The sequence below is a fragment of the Sphaeramia orbicularis genome, chromosome 5 (genome assembly GCF_902148855.1).
Source record: "Sphaeramia orbicularis chromosome 5, fSphaOr1.1, whole genome shotgun sequence".
NCBI classification, from domain to species: domain Eukaryota; kingdom Metazoa; phylum Chordata; class Actinopteri; order Kurtiformes; family Apogonidae; genus Sphaeramia; species Sphaeramia orbicularis.
In genome coordinates this window covers 25,789,753-25,811,220 of record NC_043961.1, presented here as the reverse complement: position 1 = coordinate 25,811,220, position 21,468 = coordinate 25,789,753, and the positions used below count along the sequence as shown (strand labels likewise).

Here is a 21,468-nt window from a genome sequence, read left to right as displayed (position 1 = left end):
ACACACAGACCCAGACTCAGTCCATACACTCACTAAAGGACATTTAGGAGCTTAAAATAGACCACAACACCACGATTAAATGTCTGTGTGAGACTTAAGAGTGGAGACAACCGGAGAAAAGCAGATTGTGGATCCATGATGCAGCAAATTGAGGTGTCTATCACTTTTCATCTTCTTGCTCTAATAGGAAAATGGCTTAAATACCCTGGGGCCTAAACAAAGTCTCTCAAAAAGCAACATACACATACAAAGTCAACAACTCATTACAGACACACTAGAGGGATTCTGTTATCAAAACAATTATCAAACCCAACAGCGCTAATTAGGAGCCACCTCATTAACACACACACATACAGTGAAATGGCCAAATCAAAGCCTGATAGTTGCAAAAGTAATTGTTGTGTGACTCAACTTGGTGAACCAGCTGGTCTCTAAACACTGAACATAAACCTCAACACCTTTTAGATATTTACAGCAATTCCTAGTATTGGAAACGGTTCTTTAAATTGTCAAAACAACCGAGTAAACGAGCAAATGTCCTTTAGAAAGTTCACTCATGTCACACTATAAACGGTAGATGCTGGTATGCTGGGTTCCATGGCGGTGAAATGTTTCCATACGTCAAGAAGGTCCTGACTTTGATCCCAACATCAACCAGTGGGGTCTTTCTGTGTGGAGTTTGCATGTTCTCTCTGGGTACTCCAACTTCCTCCCACCGTCCAAAGACATGCACTTTAATGGGTTATTTGTACATTCTAAATAAAGATGTCAATATGAAAGTAAATGGGTCTTCATCTGTATATGTCAGTCCTATGATGATCAGGTGAGTTTGACACCCTTGACTGTTAATATCTTCAGTATAATTTTTACATTTCCCAAATTCACCCCATGGACTGGATTTGACCCTTTGGCGGGCTAATTTTGGCCCGCAAGCTGTATGTTTGACACACCTGCTATAGAAGACTAAGCAGTTAAATAAATGAATGAATGAATGAATGAATGAATGAATGAATGCTTGGATACTGATTAAAACAACTGTGATCATGTTACTGCAGGTGTGTCTGCATTAACAAAAAAAAAAAATTAATATGAAGTATTCTGTGAGTAACACCATATTAACACACACATATACACTGACATATTAAACGGTAAGAGAACAGAGACTCAAGTTGTTGTTTTTTCCTTCTGCTGGCACACATCAGGGGTGTCCAGTTTCCTTGGGAACTGCACAAACAGTTCAGGGCCTCTAATGTGCACTGACTGCATGTTCGTGTGCGTATGTTCCTTCTCATTACCATAACAATATAATGATGTCCTGGTTACATGCTAAATTGCGAATTACTTAATGCTAACGCCTGATTACACAGCAATCCTCACCTGAAACTCAACTACTGACCGGCCAGCCAATCGCCACCCTGTAAATAGCCTGGCCCGACTGCCAAGTCTGCCACCGACGAGCCCAGAGTACCAATAAAAGCCTACTGTGATCGCTGCCAATGACAGTATGGGCCAGTAATACCTTGTGTGTGTGTGTGTGTGTGTGTGTGTGTGTGTGTTCATGCTCACTCATCCTTCAAAGAGGAGGCCTGTGATGGGCAAAGAGCTCATTTCCCTAATGTAAACACTTGAGTAAAAGCCAGTGCATACACACACACATACACACGTACACAAAAAGAGTTAATTGTATTCACTTGAGCTTAGTGTTTCAAAGCTCTGTTGTCTGTCCTCTGGCATCGAGCCAGTGGAGGAAGCAGTGTTTCCCTTAACACTCAGTTCATTTATCTGGAGACATCTATTCCCATCAAGAATCTTCTGAGCAAGTCTTTCCATCATCTCTCCTTCTTCTTTGTTTCCTCTTCTGCTTTATCATCCCACTGTACAGGAAAAACTTCATTTGGCTCTTCTTTTGTTTCTGCACTCTCGTCCTCATCCTCACACCTCTGCATGTTTTGTAGTTCTTGCTCAGGTTGTTGCCAGTAAAAACAGACAAGAGGCACAAAAAAGCCTGAATGGCAGAAACAGCAGAGGGGCCTGCTCCATTTCCTCCTACTGATAACAACAGACTAATCGCTAATGTGGACTTTTCCTCGCTGCCTCACTTCCTCCGGTCCCCTCCTCCTTTCACTCAAATATCTAATTCATAATAGAAAAACACACACATCATTTAGTGTTGGACATGGGCATTGTGTCTGTTCCTTAACAACTGTTTTAAATGCAAACACAGAGCCAACCATCTCCCGTTACACAGCGGTTCCAATACGTGTTGACATAAAGCTCAACGGCTGTGTGTGCTGCTCAGGAAAGGTTGTGTTGACAGATACAGAAAAAAAAAGCTCCACAGGTGATTAACTGAACTGTAAAGACGATGATCGGCGACTGCAGTGAAAAGACCCCTGTACAAAGAAGCGGTGGATTGATTTTGTGTTGCTTTAGGATCAGGTTTTACAAAGCGGGGAGTGTGCTGATCCCTGAGATCTCCTCGATAATGCACACAGCTCTGGGAACAGCTCTGGAGGCTGTTGACTGATGGGTTTGTGCCTAAACACTGTCCTGAAGGTCACATAAATATGAATGTGTTAATATGATGAATACAATTATGCCGAGCGCCTAATGTGATACACGGCACTGTATCATTTCCGAAGTCAAATACAATGAATTTGACAGCTTTTGTGCTTTATCAGCTTTAAAAATGGTCAGATTATATCCAATTTATGTGTTTATTTCTATATTTACAAAAAATGACTGAAAAGTTCTCAGGTTGACTATGAAGAATGATGAAATTTTAATCTTTATTTCTGTATAAGATTATAGTTGGTGGCTATTAGATGATGGTAACGTTGCTGAAAGTTAGTGTTGATAAAATGGACTGGATTTAGGATCATGGCAATATTAATTATTAAACTGTGGATGAAAAGTTTTGCTCTGAAGGGGACTCATGCTGATCCGGTTCCACTTTAGGGTATGATGCTCCTACTTTATAAATATTTGGCTGGAAAGAAATATCAAAGTGATGATGAGAAGAGGAATCGAGGAGTTTGTTTTTTTTACTTTTGAAGATGAAAGTTTCTATATGATGAAAGCACTTGGAAGTGTATGGATCCCTAATGGGACTATGTTAAAAATAACCCCGTACATACTGTAACTTTATACCAAAAGGGCATCGCAGGCAGTCTATGAGCGTTTCAGCCTGCCCTCATTTAATAATTTTGCCTGTTACATATTCAACATCAGATGTGGAGGTATCCATCTGAAATGAGGTAGTTGTTTTTTAGTACAGTGAAGATGTCCGGAGGGAGCACTTTGACTGGGGGAAAACATAAAAATGGGGGAAAATGTTTTAATTGAAGCCAAAGCCTGCTCCGTCCCCTGCTGTCCCCTGTGTTGCACACATGGTCCGACTGAGGCAGTGAGACTAATATCCTGTTGTCATCCCACTCATTAATAACCCATCAGCAGGGGGATGAGTGTAAACCCTCGCTCACCTCCTTTCTGGTATGTTTTTTATCACTGTTCAGTGGTGGATCCTGAAAAAATGGCGTGGGAGAATGGTGGGGCCCAGGGTTGGAGCCCCGGTAGGGATTCAATACAACAAAGCAAAGCAAAGTTAACATTATAAATGCTTCAAATCACATAAAACTGCATTATTTTAGTAGTAGTAGTAGTAGTAGTAGCAGTAGTAGTAGCAGTAGTGGTAGTAGTAGTCGTATCATACACTAATAAAATTAATAAAATTTAACCTCACAAATATGACCACTTTTGGAACCAAAGCAAAGACTTGGCTTTAATAAGATTGCCTTCAATTATGACATTGAATTCCACTGCATTGCAAATAATTTAAAATTACATACAACAGGATACAGTGGAGGTATTGCCCTATGTTTGACAATTTTGTGCGATTCACTCAATGACTGGCTGTGTTCCACCACAACTCCATGATATTTAATATTCAGTTCATGCAATTATTTATAGTTCTGACTGTATAATAATACATGACATACCTTCTGTGGCTGCCCGTTAATAAACAGTTGTCTCTTCATGATTAGACTTCAGTTTAGATTTAACTCCCTCTACCATATAGACCAGTCTTTTTCAACCCTGGGGTCACCTGAAATTTCTAGTAATTAATTTTAAAAAAAATTACTAATAAAAAGTATTTTTTAATGATTCAATATACATTTCATTATAATTAAAACACCACACACTTTTCCTAATAAAAAATCAAGTTCAAATAAAATGCAGGATTTAATATCTGAGAGGGCATATCTTGATTGACCTGATCATGTGACCACATGCATTACTACGCTTCAACCTGCCTGGACACAGTCGCAGTTAGAAAACAGGACTGAACAGAGAATGGAAAGATTTCTTCACCTGCCTGGCCCCAGTAAGACATGTCCAAGAGAAAAATGTCTCCATTTTGAATGTCTGGGGTCACCAGAAATTTGTGATGCGGGGTCATAAGCCAAAACAGGTAGCTACAGACTGTCATAAATGGCACGTGTGTAGTAGACCCCATTCAATACAAGAGAGAGAAGAGCCTTAGGATGCACAAATTAAAAGCTACATTTGGGTGGATAGCTTAGCAAGTAACGCTACGGACTACAATGCAGGAAACTGGGGTTCGAATCCTGACAAGAGCAGTTGTGCTACCATTAACATTTTACATCTTCAAACGGGGGAGGTGCTGTGTCGAGGGCACATGTAGGGTAAATGCGCCACTGCTGTTGCTTCAGATGAGGAGCTCACGCTGTGGCCACTCTCTCCTAAACACTCCAACTTAAAGTGTCAGTTAACATTTACAGTCTCAGCTCATGCCTTCGCCTAAAGAGACGGAAAGTCTGATGAGCATAACACATGTTGGCTCTGAGTAAATGGATGCACAGCTCCGTTACTTGTTCTATTAAGTTGACTGATGGCTCACCTCGACACAAACAGACAAAAACATAAACCTTTGTAAAAATGCGCGACACATACTGATATCAAAGCCTCCTTTAATTATTCTTCTAAAGAACATTAACTCCACTTAAACGTGCTGCCCTGTAATTCCATGCCTGTCAGCGCCTGTTGGTGGGAGCCTGGTGGTTTCTCAAAACGCTTCAGGATGCATCCCCATGGATTTCTCTGCACCGCAGCCTCGCACACACACAATCAGCTGCTGGGGTGTTGTCTCCACACAGACTCCGATTTCTCGTAAAACCTAATAGCACTTTGCTCATGATATAATGCACAAACACTTAGAGCAGTGGCGTCCATTTATCAAACTCGTCAGACTGAATGGGCCCTAAAGAAAAAATGTAAAAAAAAAAAAAAAAAATCTGCACACTTGCACTAAAATAACTTTTTTTTTTTTTTTAGTTTCTGATAGATGTGTCTTTCAGGAGGAGATTAACTTTGTGCAACTAGTCTGATAGAGATTACATAAACGGGAGCACAGTGTCTCCATCTGGTTTGCACTCTGTTTCCTTGTACAATATCTATGATTAGTGCTTCGTCATTGTACGAGTTCAGATTAGGATTAACTGGCACAGTCGTGTGTTTGAGTTGGTGTCTGCATGCATCACAGACATAGATACATCTAGTGGTTTTAAAAATAAATATGGGTTAGCATTGGACAGAATGCTTAGAAAGAAATGGAGCAAATATAAGCATGAAAAGCCTTCATTTAAAGAGGACGCACAGTGTCAGTAAAAGCATGTTAGTCACGTGGTTGAAAAAGCATCCCAATTAATCAATTCTCTAACTGAGCAACTGAATTTAAAGGAGTCATAGTTTGCTAAATCCACTTTTATTAGTCTTTGGTACATTTATTTGAGTATTTGGGGACCCTAATAGTCCAAAAAGTCTGAATTTGAACCCTCCAGGTGCTGCAAAGCCATCTTTATATTAATTCCGGCAAAAATCGAGTGAATTTCTGCAACCCGTTTCAATTCCTGCTTAATTTGTTACATTTTGTAACTAGTTACGTAATGACATTTGCACATATAAGGTCAAGACTTGCCATGAACATTTCTCTGAGTACGACATAATAGTTTGTGAGCAGCAGCGGTTGTAGTAAAAATTGAAAATATGTCCAAACTTCAAGCTGATTACCTAAAATGTTCAGTTGTTGGTTGTATTAACAAACACAAGTGGCTGAACGGACAGAGCGGCACAGTCAACAACCAGCCATGAAGTGCATTTAAAGGCCCGGCGCTCAAAATGACCTTTCTGGTGTCATTACTCAGAAATAGGATTAAAGATGGACATGTGGAGTTTTATTAATGAAGAATTCAGACCCAAGCATAGCATTTACAGTTTATGTAGACCACAGGAAAATGTTTTAAAATGCATAATTCCATTTAAAAAAGCAAAATATCACTCCTTTAACTCCTGTTGTGTTTTTCTCTCTGTTCTGTCATGACAAACCCAGCTGCACTCTTATCATTCTCCATATGAGCATGTCCAGGTCACGCTCCCATAGCAACCAGAACATGAAAACATGTTTACACCAGTGAGGAAAAAAAAAATAAACAAAATATGTACCGTGGTATTTCTCACTTGCAAACCATCAACAAGTCAAGAGGAAAAATGTTTTAAGCTTTTTCAGGGCATTGGGGTTTTAGTTTGCACAAAAAACAAGTGGTTGTTAATGCACAGTCAGCATGTTAATGTTCCTGATCAGCATGATGTTCACACAGGAGAAGCCTGTGTATGGGGACATGCGATCTAAGGTAACTGAAGACAACAATGGTCTCCTTGTTGTTCATTCAATCCTGTCTAATATCTTAAAATCCCATGTACCTTTATGTAATGTGCTTTTGGGTGATCTTCGAAGAGCAGTGCTTGGAAACACGTGACAGCAGTTTTATCACAATGTAAAACAGATATGACACTTCTGAGAAGCTGCTAAGGTGGGGCAGATGAATGCTCTTTGAAACCACTAATCTTTGTGTATCTGCCTCTTTCTTGTTTAAGACAACAAAACAAAAAGAGCACAAAGATGCAAGAAGAAAGGAAAGGACAGAAGATCAAATGGCAGTTCATGAAAATTGTTGCACGTTTGACATGAACAGCCTTGAGAACTCAGGAAACTGGCTCAGCCTATTTTGGGTCGGGTGCATTGGGCATATCAGTGACTGTGGGATGAAATGAGAGAGGCCCCAGGGTGTAGCAATGGATGGAGGGGTGGTAGACCATTGGCTGCTGAGGTCAAAACTGGGAAAAAAACCATTATAAATTATGAGTAACACAGCAGAAGGGATATTACAGTACATTTAATTTGGAGGTCAACTGATCAGAGGTTCTTCAAATAGAGAGTCACCAGCGTAGATAAAGTGTGTTTTCTCATTTTAATTATACAGCATGGATCTTTTAGTTAACTGAAAATGTATATAATGCACCAGTTGGTTTGTATGCAACACATTATTCAATATTTTAGAAGTACTATTGTTCACATTGAAATCATTTAATAAAAATCACTAAATTTGATCATATTAAAAAAAAAGTATATCTATACCAAACAGTGCATCCATATTAGTAATGCTAGTCTTGTTTACCAGGAGATTAAGAGTTTAAGATGCAATTTCCCACCTCATAAATGTATGGAGCATTAATAAATATGCATGAGGTCCCTTTTCGGATCATAAAGTTGCAATTATTTTAATACTGTTCATCTTGTTAAAACCTACTCTCTCATCTTAAAAAAAAAACAAAAAAAAAAAAACAGACAAGCAGAAAAGCCCAGATTTTGATTATTGAGCTACATTTGGCCCATTTAATCACTGCTCCCATTGATTTCCTGGACCCGCCGTCTGTGCTGATTCCGCAAATAAAACCATCAAGTGCCTCTATCTCTGTAATCGACCTTCTCATCTCTCACATCTCTCAATCCATCCGCTGCTCTATCTGTCACAATCCATTCAAGACACCTTTCCCATAATGACTCTGCCGTGCTTTTACAGTAATCAGGTAAGTATCCGGGCATGCACATGAGCAAAATGACAACACAAACACACTCTCACACTGCGTCATGGAAGTAAGCCATTCACTATAAAATCTGTCTCTCACTTTGGCCTCCAACTCTCCACATGAGCCTAACATCACAGCAGGCAAACAGGTTGATTTGCCAAATACAAACACACACACACACACATACACACACATATATATACACACACAGGCATTTCACTTTTATTAAGTACACTGCTTGTGTCCTTGGTAAGGAAAGGTTGTGTTATCGAGGAGTGTAAGAGATGGATGAGAGACACAAGCAGCAGAAAATAAGTGGCTGGCTCAGGTGGGAGCGCCAGAATAAAAAGCACCAGTAAGGGCCACTTAGAGAAACTTGGGCAGTGATGTGTGAAGTAAATGAAGGACAGCACTAAGTGTGGAATAAGTAGATAAGAAGGCAAGGATAACAGTGTGCATAATAAGTGAGAGTAGAGGAAGTGCAGCAGTGTCTGACGCTGGGAGTGGACAGCTGGCTTTCCCAGGCGGTGGCAGGCAGACCCCGAGTGGCAACCGTCTGTCACATCCATTCTGCATTTGTCTCGTCGAGCTTATGTACATGTGGTGGCTCTCCCAGAGTGCAATTCACTGTCTGATCAAGGCCAGTGTAATGGACTGTCATTAAGATATAACTGGCACACATAGCGGCAAAAAAAAAAGACTGTAATTGGAAATAGCAGTGGTTGATAGAGCCAAAATATTATCACTGTATATAAACTTTTGTCATGAAAACAGTCGGCTATGTAAAGGTAGGTGTCAACATGCAGAAACTGTAAAAATGATGTTCGTGCAGATTACCTTTTTTTTCCCCCATACAAACAGCTCCAATTCAGATTCACATTGTTCTTTGTCTTCACACTCAATGTTGGCATCGATTGACTGATTGATTGTATTTATTGATGAAACAACACAAATCCAAATCATAATGTATTAAAGTGTAAACATATTTCCAACATGATCCTCAGATGTTAAGACAAAAATCAACACAAGGAACTCATGACATTACTACAAATATCCATTCCCAACCATCCAATATATATCATAATGTATTAAAGTGTAAACATATTTCCAACATGATCCTCAGATGTTAAGACAAAAATCAACACAAGGAACTCATGACATTACTACAAATATCCATTCCCAACCATCCAATATATATCAGCAAAAAAAGTATCAAAAACAGCCAACACAATCTGAACGTGGATGACCACAATAACAGAACCACTGCCAAAAACCATGGATGACTGTTACCCTATACTCTAGAATACAGCCCTTAAATTCCTTCTAAAAGCCCTTCTTGTGTTCAGCAGCTTAATAACTGGTATGATACAGACATTTGTCATGGCACAGTCCCATTTAGAGGATGTTATGATTGACAGTTTGCTAATAAATTCCTGATTGATTATAGTAACACTGCATATAATAAGTGAAATCCAGAGTTGCAGTCCAACTCATGTCCTGTTATTTACATCTGTTCTCTAATCGAGTTAAATTGATACTTCACTCTGCAACAATGATTAGAAAACTGCATTTAAAAAAAATCACTTCATGTCTACGTGATTCTCAACTTTCTGCATTAGACTAAAGGTCATTTGACAATCAGATGACAATAACACTTTATTCAGCATTACACACATAAATGCAAGCCTGTTCATAAAGCTTTACTTTAACCTTATCTATTGAACTGCCCTCCCAGTCTGGCTGTAGCCCAAGGCACTGGTTCTGATTGGTAATCGGCGACAAGGCGGAGCAGGGCTCACATACAGCGTGTTCATTGGTTTGACTGGTCATGTTAGCATGCACTATCACACACTGGAGTACAAATGAGCAAACCGTATTAATCGATGTCATCACAGGCATTCTCTTAACAGAGCCAGACTGCAAGGACAAAGTTGTCCTACATTGACTGGAAAGAGTTAGGTCGACTGTTCAAGAAAGATCAACGAGTGGAGCTACAATCTCTCACCATCTCTACCAGGAATGCATTTTCCAAACACAAAGACTGTCATCCTGAGTTTAAAAGGCCTGTCTAAATATGCCACCGAGGACTTTCCCTTTGTCTAGTGTCCTTGAAACTGACAGAACGAATGAGATGTGACAACAAACAATGTTGAAAAAGAACTGAATATTGAAGCCAACAGCTCAGGCTGCGATCTCTAGGACACTTGAGGGTTTCAAATATCACACTTTTATATTGAGACCATTAAAACTACTTAAAGCAGGACGAGGCTGTGAGATAAGCTGAACAGGTTATGCATGAAATACAAAGTACTAAACAAAACTGAGAGGCAGACGCTGCCTGTCTATTTGCTGCAAAAAAACAGCTCATCATACACTACATCTATTTGCAGTTGCGCATACCTGCCCTCAGGCTTTTCACACAGACAAAAGCCTCCTCTTACACTGAGGTTTATGAGTGATGCAACAAATTTTATATATGACTAAAATTATAGCAATAACAGTAAACAATATTGAGCTCAATACATTTTTCAGCTTGGCATTGATCATCAAACAATGTGAAAACTGTGCCACTGACTCAGAAACTAACTTCACAACTGTCAAAGACTAGTAACCATCATTCGATCTCAAACAAGCATTTCTTGTCATTACAAGGGCACATCAGTCCGCATCATTGGAGCTGATTCTGGGTCAATCCCCATCCCACTTCCTCCGACACCCCCCACCCCATTTCCCCTCCCTCCCTCCCCTCGTCTGCTTTGTCGGCTGCTCAGTGGGGGGAGGTGGAGGAGCAAGAAAGAATCAAATTAGCTTCCTTTCCTACATTTTCATGACAGACGGCCTTGTCAAGGTCGGAGAGGTGCGAGCCACTTTCTGCTTGATTCCAATTATTTTCAGCAGAGGAAGCAATGGCCATTAAGACGCCATTTGATTTTTTTGATGGATACTCAGTGCTTTTATCCAACATGTTTTATGGCACAGAGACTGCGTATTTCACAAAGGGTCACCTAAATAATTACATAGGTAGTAGTTAAGTACATGACCGTGGCAGTGAGAGGCTGCTGACTTCATTAAGGGAGCAAGATCAGAGATTAAAAGCAGAAGGCCAATAAAGAACATGAACTGAAACACATGTTCAACAAAACAGAAAATGTTCACGTCTTCCTTTCACTGATCAGCCTTTAAGAAGAAGGTCTGGAATATATTATGCACATACAATGTGGTACTGACATTAATGTCTTAAGATGTGATGGTTTTATCGCAAAACAGAAATAATAATAAATTACATGTGCCTACATTATGTGAATTTATTACATACAATGTCGTGTAAGTGGAATTTTCTCATGGGAACTGCAACTCCTTGGTTCGACTCAAAGCAGAGATCTTTATAGCCTTTTATTTCCCATCTTTCCACCATTGTTTCTTGTCATATCTCTACAGTCCTCCGTGAAATAAAGCCACAAAATGCCTGGAATAATTTAAAAAAAGAAATAATACCCATATTAAACAAAGATCCTACTATATTGCTTTTAAGAAGACACTTTTTATGCCAGCTATGCCTGTTTACAGTAAACCAAACAAAGCTGGCATAATAGTGTCCCAAAGTGTGACTTAAGTAAAAGGTGTGATACAACAGTGTTGGGATCTATTATTATTCTTACAGGGGTCATATTTTGCTAAACCCACTTTTATTAGTCTTTGGTACATTTATTAGTGTATTTGGGGACCCTAATAGTTCAAAAAGTTTGAATTTGAACCCTCCAGATGCTGCAAAACTATCTTCATATTCATTTTGGCAAAAATCAAGTGGATTTCTACAACTCATTTTAATTCCTTCTTAATTTGTTAGGTCTATAACTAGTTACGTTATGACATTTGCACATGTAAGGTCAAGACTTCTGACGAACATTTCTCCGAGTACGACATAATTGTTTGTCAGCAGCAGCGGTTGTAGTCCACACTGAAAATATGTTCAAACTTTGAGCCGATTACCTAAAATGTTCAGTTGTTGGTCGAACAGGACAGAGCAGCACAGCCAACAACCTGGAGGGGGCGGGGCCTGAAGTGGCTCATGTGCATTTAAAGGGCCAGCGCTCAAAACGACCTTTCTGGTGTCATTACTCAGAAATAGGGTTGAAGATGGACCTGTGGAGTTTAATTAATGAAGAATTCAGACCCAAGCAGAGCATTTACAGTTTATGTAGACCACAGGGAAATGTTTTAAAATGCATAATTCCATTTTAAAAAAGCTAAATATCACTCCTTTAACACAAATGTCATCGATGTGATCACACCAGTAATAACAGTGGGTCATTTGGTCATCTTCCCAAAAGGTAAGAAGGTTGCCGTTTCTCCAGTTCACAGAAAATAATGACACAAGTTTCTCAGTTCCAGTAGATCATCTACTACCGGTGTGTTCAACAGCAAATCATACACAAGATCATCATCAAAATGTCACAATCTGCTCCCACGATTCCAGCTCTCCCTTTTAAATGTATATCCAGCTCTGTGACTACTTTCATTGTTGGCTTTAAGGCAGAACAATAGACCGCATAATTTATACGTTCTACACAAGGTAAAAGGAAAAAAAAATTCTCATTTTTTACAGGCTATGTAAATGGGAAGAATGACTCACATCCAATAAATGTGAGTAAAAAACACCACCTGAACTAAAAAAGTGCACACAGATCCACACAAAATACTAGGAACTGTAGAATATTTATAGGTTTGAGGTGGCAAAAAGTGTCAAAATCTAATACACAAAACACAGAAGAAACTCAAAATATGAGTTTTTTTTCACCGTTTCCTTTCACATTCAGTTTACACTGAACCATGCTGCTGAAGACTACTGCCATGACTCTGCTCGTCTGTCTGCCTCCCTGCAGGGTTGGTGAGCATTACCACCAGCCCTGTCTCCCACTCTGTCAGACAACATTTAGTATGAGTGCTAATGTAACCGGCCACCATGCCAGTAGGTATGTAAACTCAGCCAGGGGCTTAAGTCCTTGCTTTTCTTACAGGTACATGCACTCACATGGGTATTGTTCCTCAAATCAGAGACAGATGGGGTTAGATGATAAAAAGCTAAATGGGCTTCGATGCAAAATGCAGAAATTTGAGCACTTTATGAGTAGGACTAAGCAGACAAGATAGAAGGCTGCAGGAAATATGTGGCTATAGTTTCCATTCGTGAAGCGCGTATCTAAAGATTAGCACCTGTGTGGGATTCAGATGTTTCGGAGAGTGTGTTGGCGTTGTGTCTGCACAGAAATTCTTCCTCGTAAAACTCATATTTTTCTGTACGTCTACACTGTCTGCTACAAAATCTGCTTGAGTTTACAGCACAGTACTGTTATGAGTTGGATGTATATGTGTGCATACCAGACTCAAAGACGGTGCCACTTGAACGATAACTCCTTGCTGAGAAAATAAGCAAAGTTTTCTGGCTTCCAGGTTTATTTCTCCATTACACAGCCCAGTGGATGTGTAACTGTTCAGCCTGAAAACCGCAAGGATGTTGCACATTTATTAAAACTGTTTGTCTGGCTGTTACCTCAACGCTGCAAAAAAAACTGATATCCTTGTTTACAGCAGCCACTGGGGAAATTAGGAGCTAGCTGAAAAGTCCTGCTCATATTTTAGTTTGTTTTATGGCCATTGAAGACACTTGCTGAGTCACTTTCAACAAAATAGCAGCTAATATTACTGTGTGAATCAGACGATGCAGAATTTAGTTGGAAAACTTACTGTGTGTGTACTCTTGGAAGAGCTGCATGGTGTCAGTATCATTCTGTAGCTTACTGCCTTCTTCGGGACACTTTATAGGATTAGCCAAAAATGTTGTTCTAACGGTGTTACCGCTGTCCTACGTCATTATCCTATACTTTTTATCCATCACTGTAGAACAAGTCAGTCTTATTCACACCTTCCCAACTGTCTAAAAATGAATCAAAGCTAGTGTGAATGGTCTACAAGTGAATTAAATATCACATAAATAAAGCTAGGGAAAAATGGGCCATTCATTTACAATATAAAGCAGATTTTTTTTTTTATCTGTTCATTCACTATTTAATGCTGAATTCAGCCATTTTAAAGCCTTGAACTTCTGTCTGCTGTCACGCACAACAATACAAAACATACTCAGAGATACAAACTCCAGCAGTGATTAAGCTACTTAACACTGAGGATGATTAAAGGCCAGCTGGTCTCACACACAGACACACAAACACATCAACTCCACCCCTTTATATGTGTAGTTCAGCGGACACCGACTGCAGCCCTACTGAAGCATGCTAACACACAGCACACGATCTGGCACCAATTCATCTATGCAGATTTTTTTTTTTTTTTAATGAGCCACATCCATGGTTTGTCGACAACGCTGCTGTTCAGGAATGGCACAATGAAATGAAATGAGAGAAGAATAAATCAACAAAGAAAACAATGAAAGGATTTCAATAAGGAAATGCTGTGTGTGATGATGATGTATGTGATTTAGTGAAATAAAGATGAAGAGGGAGGAAGGTGGATTTTAACACAGTCACCGGTGCATGAAACAGGTCAGCTATCCAGTTACAAAAGCAGAAGAGAATGTCATTTAATATGAAAGAACATTTTATAAAACAGAGAAGTAAATAAAGACTTTACAGTCTAGACACAACACCTGAGGGCTCCCATCTCTCTGCCTCTTCCTTCCTCTGGGGGAATATGGCAAACACGTGCAGCTGTGTCCAAATTATTCATACGCACATGATGCACAGACGCGCACATGGACGCACAATCATTGCATGTTTGACTGTGAGCTTATATTTGTATGCTACAGTAGCCCTTTTGATGGCAAAAAAAAAGACACATATTCTTTTATTTTTTCCTCACTCCGCCCTTCGGCCCCCTCCTCTGCCTCTTTTCCTCTTTGGTTTTTCTTTGTATTTGTAGTTTTCAATTGCAGGAAGCAATGCTCTTTTCACAAGAGGGAGAGGAGAATATAAAGAAAAGAACACATCAGCAACGCCCTCTACAAGCCCATCTTCTCTTCCTTCTTCTTCTTCATCTCTGCCGCACTCTCTTCAAATATAAGCTGGTCTTCATCCCCATTTACCCTCCAACCCGCTGCCCTTGGTCGTCTTTATCTGTGAATGTGAGTGTGTGTGGCTGCAAGCTCAGCACAGAGCACAAAGACCTGCAGTGACATCAGACTCATTCACACTGTGTCCTCTGTCTACTCTAACCCAAGAGGTGCTCTGTTTAAAGGGGCTTCGCTGCCTCATCCCCTCCCACACAAACACAGCACAATTCTCTCTGACCACAACCATGTCAACAACATAAATGGGTTGACCGCTTCATCAAAATACGCAGACCGCAAACGCTAAGAAATATGTTTAACCATCACTAAAATGTAAGAAAATAGGAAATTCTTTTGTTTTGTTGAAAATAAATGGTTTCATTGCATTAAAATGGAGTGAATGTTTCTGGTTAGGACTATTTAGAAAGGGCAAATCCAGCTGACATATGATGAGACCCCGATAACGCAAAAATGCAAATGTTCAGACTGAAGGGCCTTTCATCCCTAACTGAATTCAGATAAATACAGATCTGTGTGAGTCTGTGTGTTTGCACGTGCAAGAGTGGGTGGATGGGAGGTGGACGAAGCAGGGGGAGAGAAAGCTGGTGGAATTCCAGCACTATGGCCACAGCTTCATGATTTAGTTTGCCCACAACACAGAGAGGCTCAAACAAGAGAAAATAAAAGGATGAGGCAAACTATAGAACACTACGAAAAAACCCTGATCTAAGCAAGACTTGTAATATGTGTAGCTGTAAAAACTTACTGATGTTCGCTTTTATGGCTATGGTACTCACAAGGGCAGGCTGTGTAATATTGTTAATTCCATCTTAACAGTAATTATCTTTTTGCTATTTGTTATTTAGAAGAAGCATTGAGCAACGCTACTGGTAGAGGTGATGTGCCACCAAATTCTGGATAATGTGACTCTCTGTCAAACAAAATAAAACAAAACGCATACTTGTAGATGATGTGGTAACATCTCATGGGATTGTGGGAGCTGTTTGTTCACCATCGCGGTCTAGGAAAGTCCGTGACATGATTCAGGAAGAGATTATGTTTACACAGAAACTAATGTATTAAGCTTCTGTTTACATTTTGTTCCATTTAAATGTTAGTAAAGGGATATGATGGTATTGAAAGGAAAAATACCTTAACATTGAATAAACATACAGTGAACTAGTTCATACTATAGACACATAGGCAGTTTTACTTACTTTAAGGTGAAATTGCATCATAGTAAAGCTAGAATGAGTTCATTTTATTGGTAAAAGAACCAGGAACAATTTTCTTTCTAGATTAAATAAAGCGGTATTTTATAGCGTAAACCTGGACATTGCACACACCAGCCCATGCTTTCACTTCAGCTCCAGAATGTGTCAGTTTCAAAGTTTACAGAGGTTATATTTTTTTAACTAAATCATGTCGATGGGCAAAGAAGTGTCTCACGAAGCAGGAAGTGAACAGGAAGTGTGGATAGTCCAGCAGCAGCCTTACAGGAAGTCATTCTGCAAGAGCAGCAAACCATTTGGGAGAGCTGAAGCACTTACGAGGGAGAAGTTCATCAACACACCAGTTTACACAATTGATCGACACGGAGCGTCGTCAAAATCATCCTGATGTCCCTAATATTTCTGATCTGTTGCTTTAAACAGATCAGCTCATCATCTCAACTGGTGTGACCATCTCAGAAATAATTAACAGGCTTGATTGTGTGCTTGTCATCAGATGTGTCCGTAAGTGAAGTCATGTTATTGTTTGGAAAACGCAGATTAAGGGTTGTAGCTTGGCAACCTGACTTCTTTGTGCTGTGGACCTTTTCCACCTCCTCTGTCAGCCACAATCTCATCACAAAGCTCTTGAGCCTTTAGAGCCTGATTATGCAACAGGTTTACTATTATAAAAACAGGTGATGACAAAAGACCTCAAATAAACCATTACTACCATACTCCACATAAGGCGGGCTGTTTTATCCAAGCTTTAAATATTAACTGTCATTTTTTTTTTAAATAACAGACATGCAAATAATGCTGAGTCATTTTAAACAGGCTGCTTATTTCACACAGCAGCCACAAAAGACATTCACAGAGGATTGTTAGGTCCAATGGGTTTGAAGGATAACAACAACAAAAAGAGCATGTGACCCACGGGCCAGCATGAGGAGGAAGTGATGAACGGCTGTGGACAGGGTACTTGGGTGTGTGCTCTGTCATGTTTCCTGCGCCTCTTTCTTTGTTTGAAGCCGAACCTCTGATTAGAGCGAACGACTCCCATCAACTAAAAGAAAAACAGCTTTCACTTTTCCTCCAACGACTGCAACTGTAAATCTACCACAAGCAGGTTGGAGGGGGGATGAATGTTGAGACCAAGTGTAAGAATGAACTCATGAGGAGATTATAATGCAGCAGTACTCTGTGACTGGTGCATACTGTCTCACACACACAAACACACACACTCTCAAAAAGTTAAAATTTCCCACCGAAGTCCAGTCCTTTTAAAGGCAGCCCCCTGGGGAGGTGTAACCCAGACACACACAGCCTGTGTGGCAAACTGTTAACACACACAGGAAACAGGCGAGACTGGTAGCCTACACAGGACATACGTCCAACAGCAAAACACCAACTTTTTTTTACTCCCATATAAAGCCTTTGTGTATCAGCTGTGAGAGGCCCCTCCCGTAGTTGTATTCTGCAACTCGTGTTTTGTTTTGACGCCACTTTGTTTTGCACCTTTATGGATGTATAAAATATTCTGCTGAATTTAAACACCTTATTAAAACAGCACAGACATAAAAGAATAAATTAATCATTTTCTTCCATCAAGGATTTTGCTTTTAAGCTAAAATACTCTGCATCATAACCATATGAAATGCTCAAGTTATCCAACAAGAGTCCGAAAGAGCACTTAATGCTTTGTTCTTTCTTTGCCAAATTTATGTTTTAAGTCAACCTCATCATTGTCATCATCTGTGAAACACACACAGGACTGCCTGGTGATTCCTCTGGTTAATTTTAAGCAACCGAGCTCAAAGACGAGCTCAGAGAGGAGAGCCTCGAGGAACAGAATGTTAAGGTGAGAACGTCTACCAGCAGTCACAAGGTCAAAGACCACAACAGCACTAAACACACTAAACAGATTTGTCTTTGTGTCTATTTATACTCAGCTATGGAAGCTGAGTTAGCACCCTGGTGGAAGAAACGAGTTGCTTGCTGGTCTAAAATGACTAAGTATAAGTGGGAGAGCTGCAGAGAGAGGGGGGAGAGATCAATATGCAAATGGAAATGTACACACTGCTCATAACTCTCATGTCAAGTTACACCCACAGTACATGCAGGCACACACAGGCTGGATCAATGACATTTATAGCAGCACATGAACGCTCAAAGGCCGCCCTAACATAAAGCTTTCAATCTGGGGCAAATGCAGCTCTCGACTTAAGATCACCAAGTTAGGACGTACCCTGGAGGTGAAACTCCAAGTACACCTGCGAGTGTGTGTGTGTGTGTGTGTGTGTGTGTATAGAGTAGATTAAAATAAATGAGCTGAGGAAATGTAGGATACTCTTATTTTTGCAGCCTAAGAGTCATACTAAGTTCATCTTTTATGTGAATGTAGTTGTATAAAGATGCATTTTAACAAAGGCTACTTAATGCTCGGTTACATTACATGCATCTCATCATGTTTGACTGGTCTGCAATGCAGAGCTGCTGACCTTAAATGTGTGGGTTTGTGTGTCATCTACTCCTCAAGCAGTCGAGTCTGGATGCAGGATTGTAGGTCATGCCACTGGACATTGTTTAGGGAAGGCCGTGCAGACATTCAGGAAATGGACTCCGGCAACTCAGACAAGCATGTGTGTATACGTGTGTGGTGTGTGACCCTAAAAACAACCTCACTGCCCTCCACATAGATACACACACACATACACACAGACATATGCTTAATGCAGTCAGCCTGAGGGCAGCAAAACATGGGAGCAATTAAACACCATCCTCTCTTATCAGGGGCCGACTTTCTCAGGGAAAAGCAGGCGCTCAGCATTCGTTGGGAAAACCGTCACTACACAGCAGGAAGTTATCCTTATCCATGTGTTTATTTGTGTGTTTCCCATTTCCTGTCAAATGTGGAGACACTCTCAGTGCTAGTTAAAGGGCATGTAAATACACACTCATCACACATGATGAAAAGGAGTGCTGCTTGCCCACCAGAGGAGACGTGTAATTACACTAACTCAGTTTAATGAGAATGTGAATTTCCTGCTAATAGGTCACTGCTGACTTCGGCATTAAGTGTGTCTGTGACCGTTCTGCTCTGTGTGTCAATCGAATTGCTCAGTCTTTACTGAATCATCAAAACTGACACACTAGTACAGCACAAGTGTGGTGCATACAGTGCCATCAGTCACCTTCGCTCATTTATTTACACTCCAACAACAAGGTTTAGAGTTGTCCTCTAGACATGAATCAATAACTTGAGTTGAGCAGCAGCAGGAGCCACCAGCTGTCATTGTGGCTTGTCTTTATACCTTCATTTTCTGCATTTTTGTCAGCACAACCGACCACGCTTCCTGTTACTGTTGCTGTGAGCAAGCACAAAAGAGAGTCACTCAGAGGCTGATTGACAAGTGATTCTCAAACATCCCCAGGGGAATAGGGCCATCAGTTGTAAGGTTTGCCTTAAAGGCTGCTCAGTCTGCCCACCCCCACCATTAACCCCCACTAAATCCAATCAATGGCCTCTAAACTGGGTCTAAACTCCCCAGATGGGTCTTTCATGAGGCATAGTTACATTTCACAGTATGCTTACCACAGATCAGCACAATTAGAGCAGGCACGAGTATATCAATATTGATTACATGATGATCTGTATTTTAAGCACTGCATCTGAAATAATACCCCAAACCCCTCATTAATGGGACACAACATGACCGACTGGGATGGGCTGACAAAGCAGAGTTTGGGAGTTGCTGAGTAAAAGGACAGTGGGACTGTCAGACCACCGCCTCAGCTCCACACACACTGTAAAATAAGCATGAATACACACACACACACACACACACACACACACACACACACACACACACACACACAGAGCCACAATCACACACAAGTCATGCCTTTCAATTTTACAAACTACTACACATCAAGAGCCAACAATTAAATCTGCATTTATCCTCATCCAAACATCCAACTGATGGGCTACAACCTTACAGGAATCAAAAAGCTGCTGTGCTGCCTGAGCTTTTAGGTGCATTTTTAACAAAGGCAGTGAATGACACCGCTGTGAAGGAGGGCATCTCTTTGTGCTCGATTCATTTGCAGACTAAGGCAGAGAAAACACAAGCCTGTGTTGTGTAAAGCCACTCCAGCCATGCACATGTAAGGCGTTCACAACACTGAGTTAGGAAGAGGGGAGGCTGAACAAGCTGGGCTGTGAGAATGAGAACACAAAAATTGATTTAGGCAGAAACGCCCATTCCCCTCCTTGCACCTGGCTGCAGCTGTCCTTGTCACTTAGTGTGCGAACCTAGATTTCACACAAAAACAGGACTCATGCTGTGAGGAACTTATGCCCCCAAAACATGAAAACAGTCATATGGAGATAGCGTGGCACTGACACGTTTTGCCTTATCAATAGTGTGCAGAGCACCACCCATGTGTTACAAAACAAGGTGAATACCCCCACACAGCAGCAGGGATCTTACAATGGGAAGAGGCGTTAAGGAGGGCTGGTATTAATCTAGATTAAAGGTGTGTAGGATTGATTTAATTGACCGCCAGACACAATATGGTCTGCAAAGGTCGGCAGATTTCTGCAGACAGACGGAGGCTTACCTCAACGCAACCTTCACACAGCAGTCGCCTTGGCTCGCCATTATCGCCTTCAAGGTTCACCAACGTGGATGTGGATATTTGGGCTGTGTTTGACTTTTCAGTGTGTGTAAACCGTGCGTTGCGGCATGAAGAAGCGGCGTCTCAGGTCTCAGGGAGCAGCCGTCAAGATCTGCCGGCGGTCAGCTGCCTCATCCGGACTCCTCCTGTCTGCTGCTGCTCCGCTGGGGCGCTCATTTCTGGCCAAGTGATGGTTGTCACATCGCAGACTTAAACCCGCTTCTTTTCTCTTTCCGTACTCTGTGTCAGCCGCTACATCCTGTTTTAAGAGCGTATGAGCGAAGCATATGATCGCTCCTCAGAAACCACAGCGCTTCTGTGAGAGACGCGTTCAGGCTGAATGAGCTGGAGACGTAAACTGTAGGGGGTATATGCTGCCTTCAGGGACCGTCGGAAATCTAATACATGTAAGCGTTGTGGTGACCTCATGCCCTTTGACAAAGCAGCATTTGCCCATTCAGAATTTAACATGTTGTAACACAGCCAGAAATCGAAATAACGGTTGAAATAGGAATAGTTAGTAGTTTAAACATCAATATTCTCTGCTTGTAATTATTTGAACACATATTT

The 21,468-nt window shown here is 40.7% G+C and overlaps 1 protein-coding gene across 8 annotated transcripts in view; it reads right to left on the bottom strand.

The window, feature by feature from the left end:
* Positions 1-21,262, bottom strand: part of kif21b (kinesin family member 21B) — a 68,451-nt gene extending 47,189 nt beyond the window's left edge. For 5 of the 8 annotated variants that reach the window (XM_030135253.1, XM_030135258.1, XM_030135259.1 and 2 more), the window contains exon 1: positions 20,842-21,261. In XM_030135253.1, coding sequence (XP_029991113.1) covers positions 20,842-20,882 — 41 coding nt within the window. In that variant the 5' untranslated portion in view covers positions 20,883-21,261. Of the gene's footprint in view, positions 1-20,841 lie in introns of all 8 variants that reach the window. The other 3 variants (XM_030135257.1, XM_030135260.1, XM_030135255.1) reach the window with 2 other exon arrangements.
* Between the last annotated feature and the right edge of the window lie 206 nt (positions 21,263-21,468).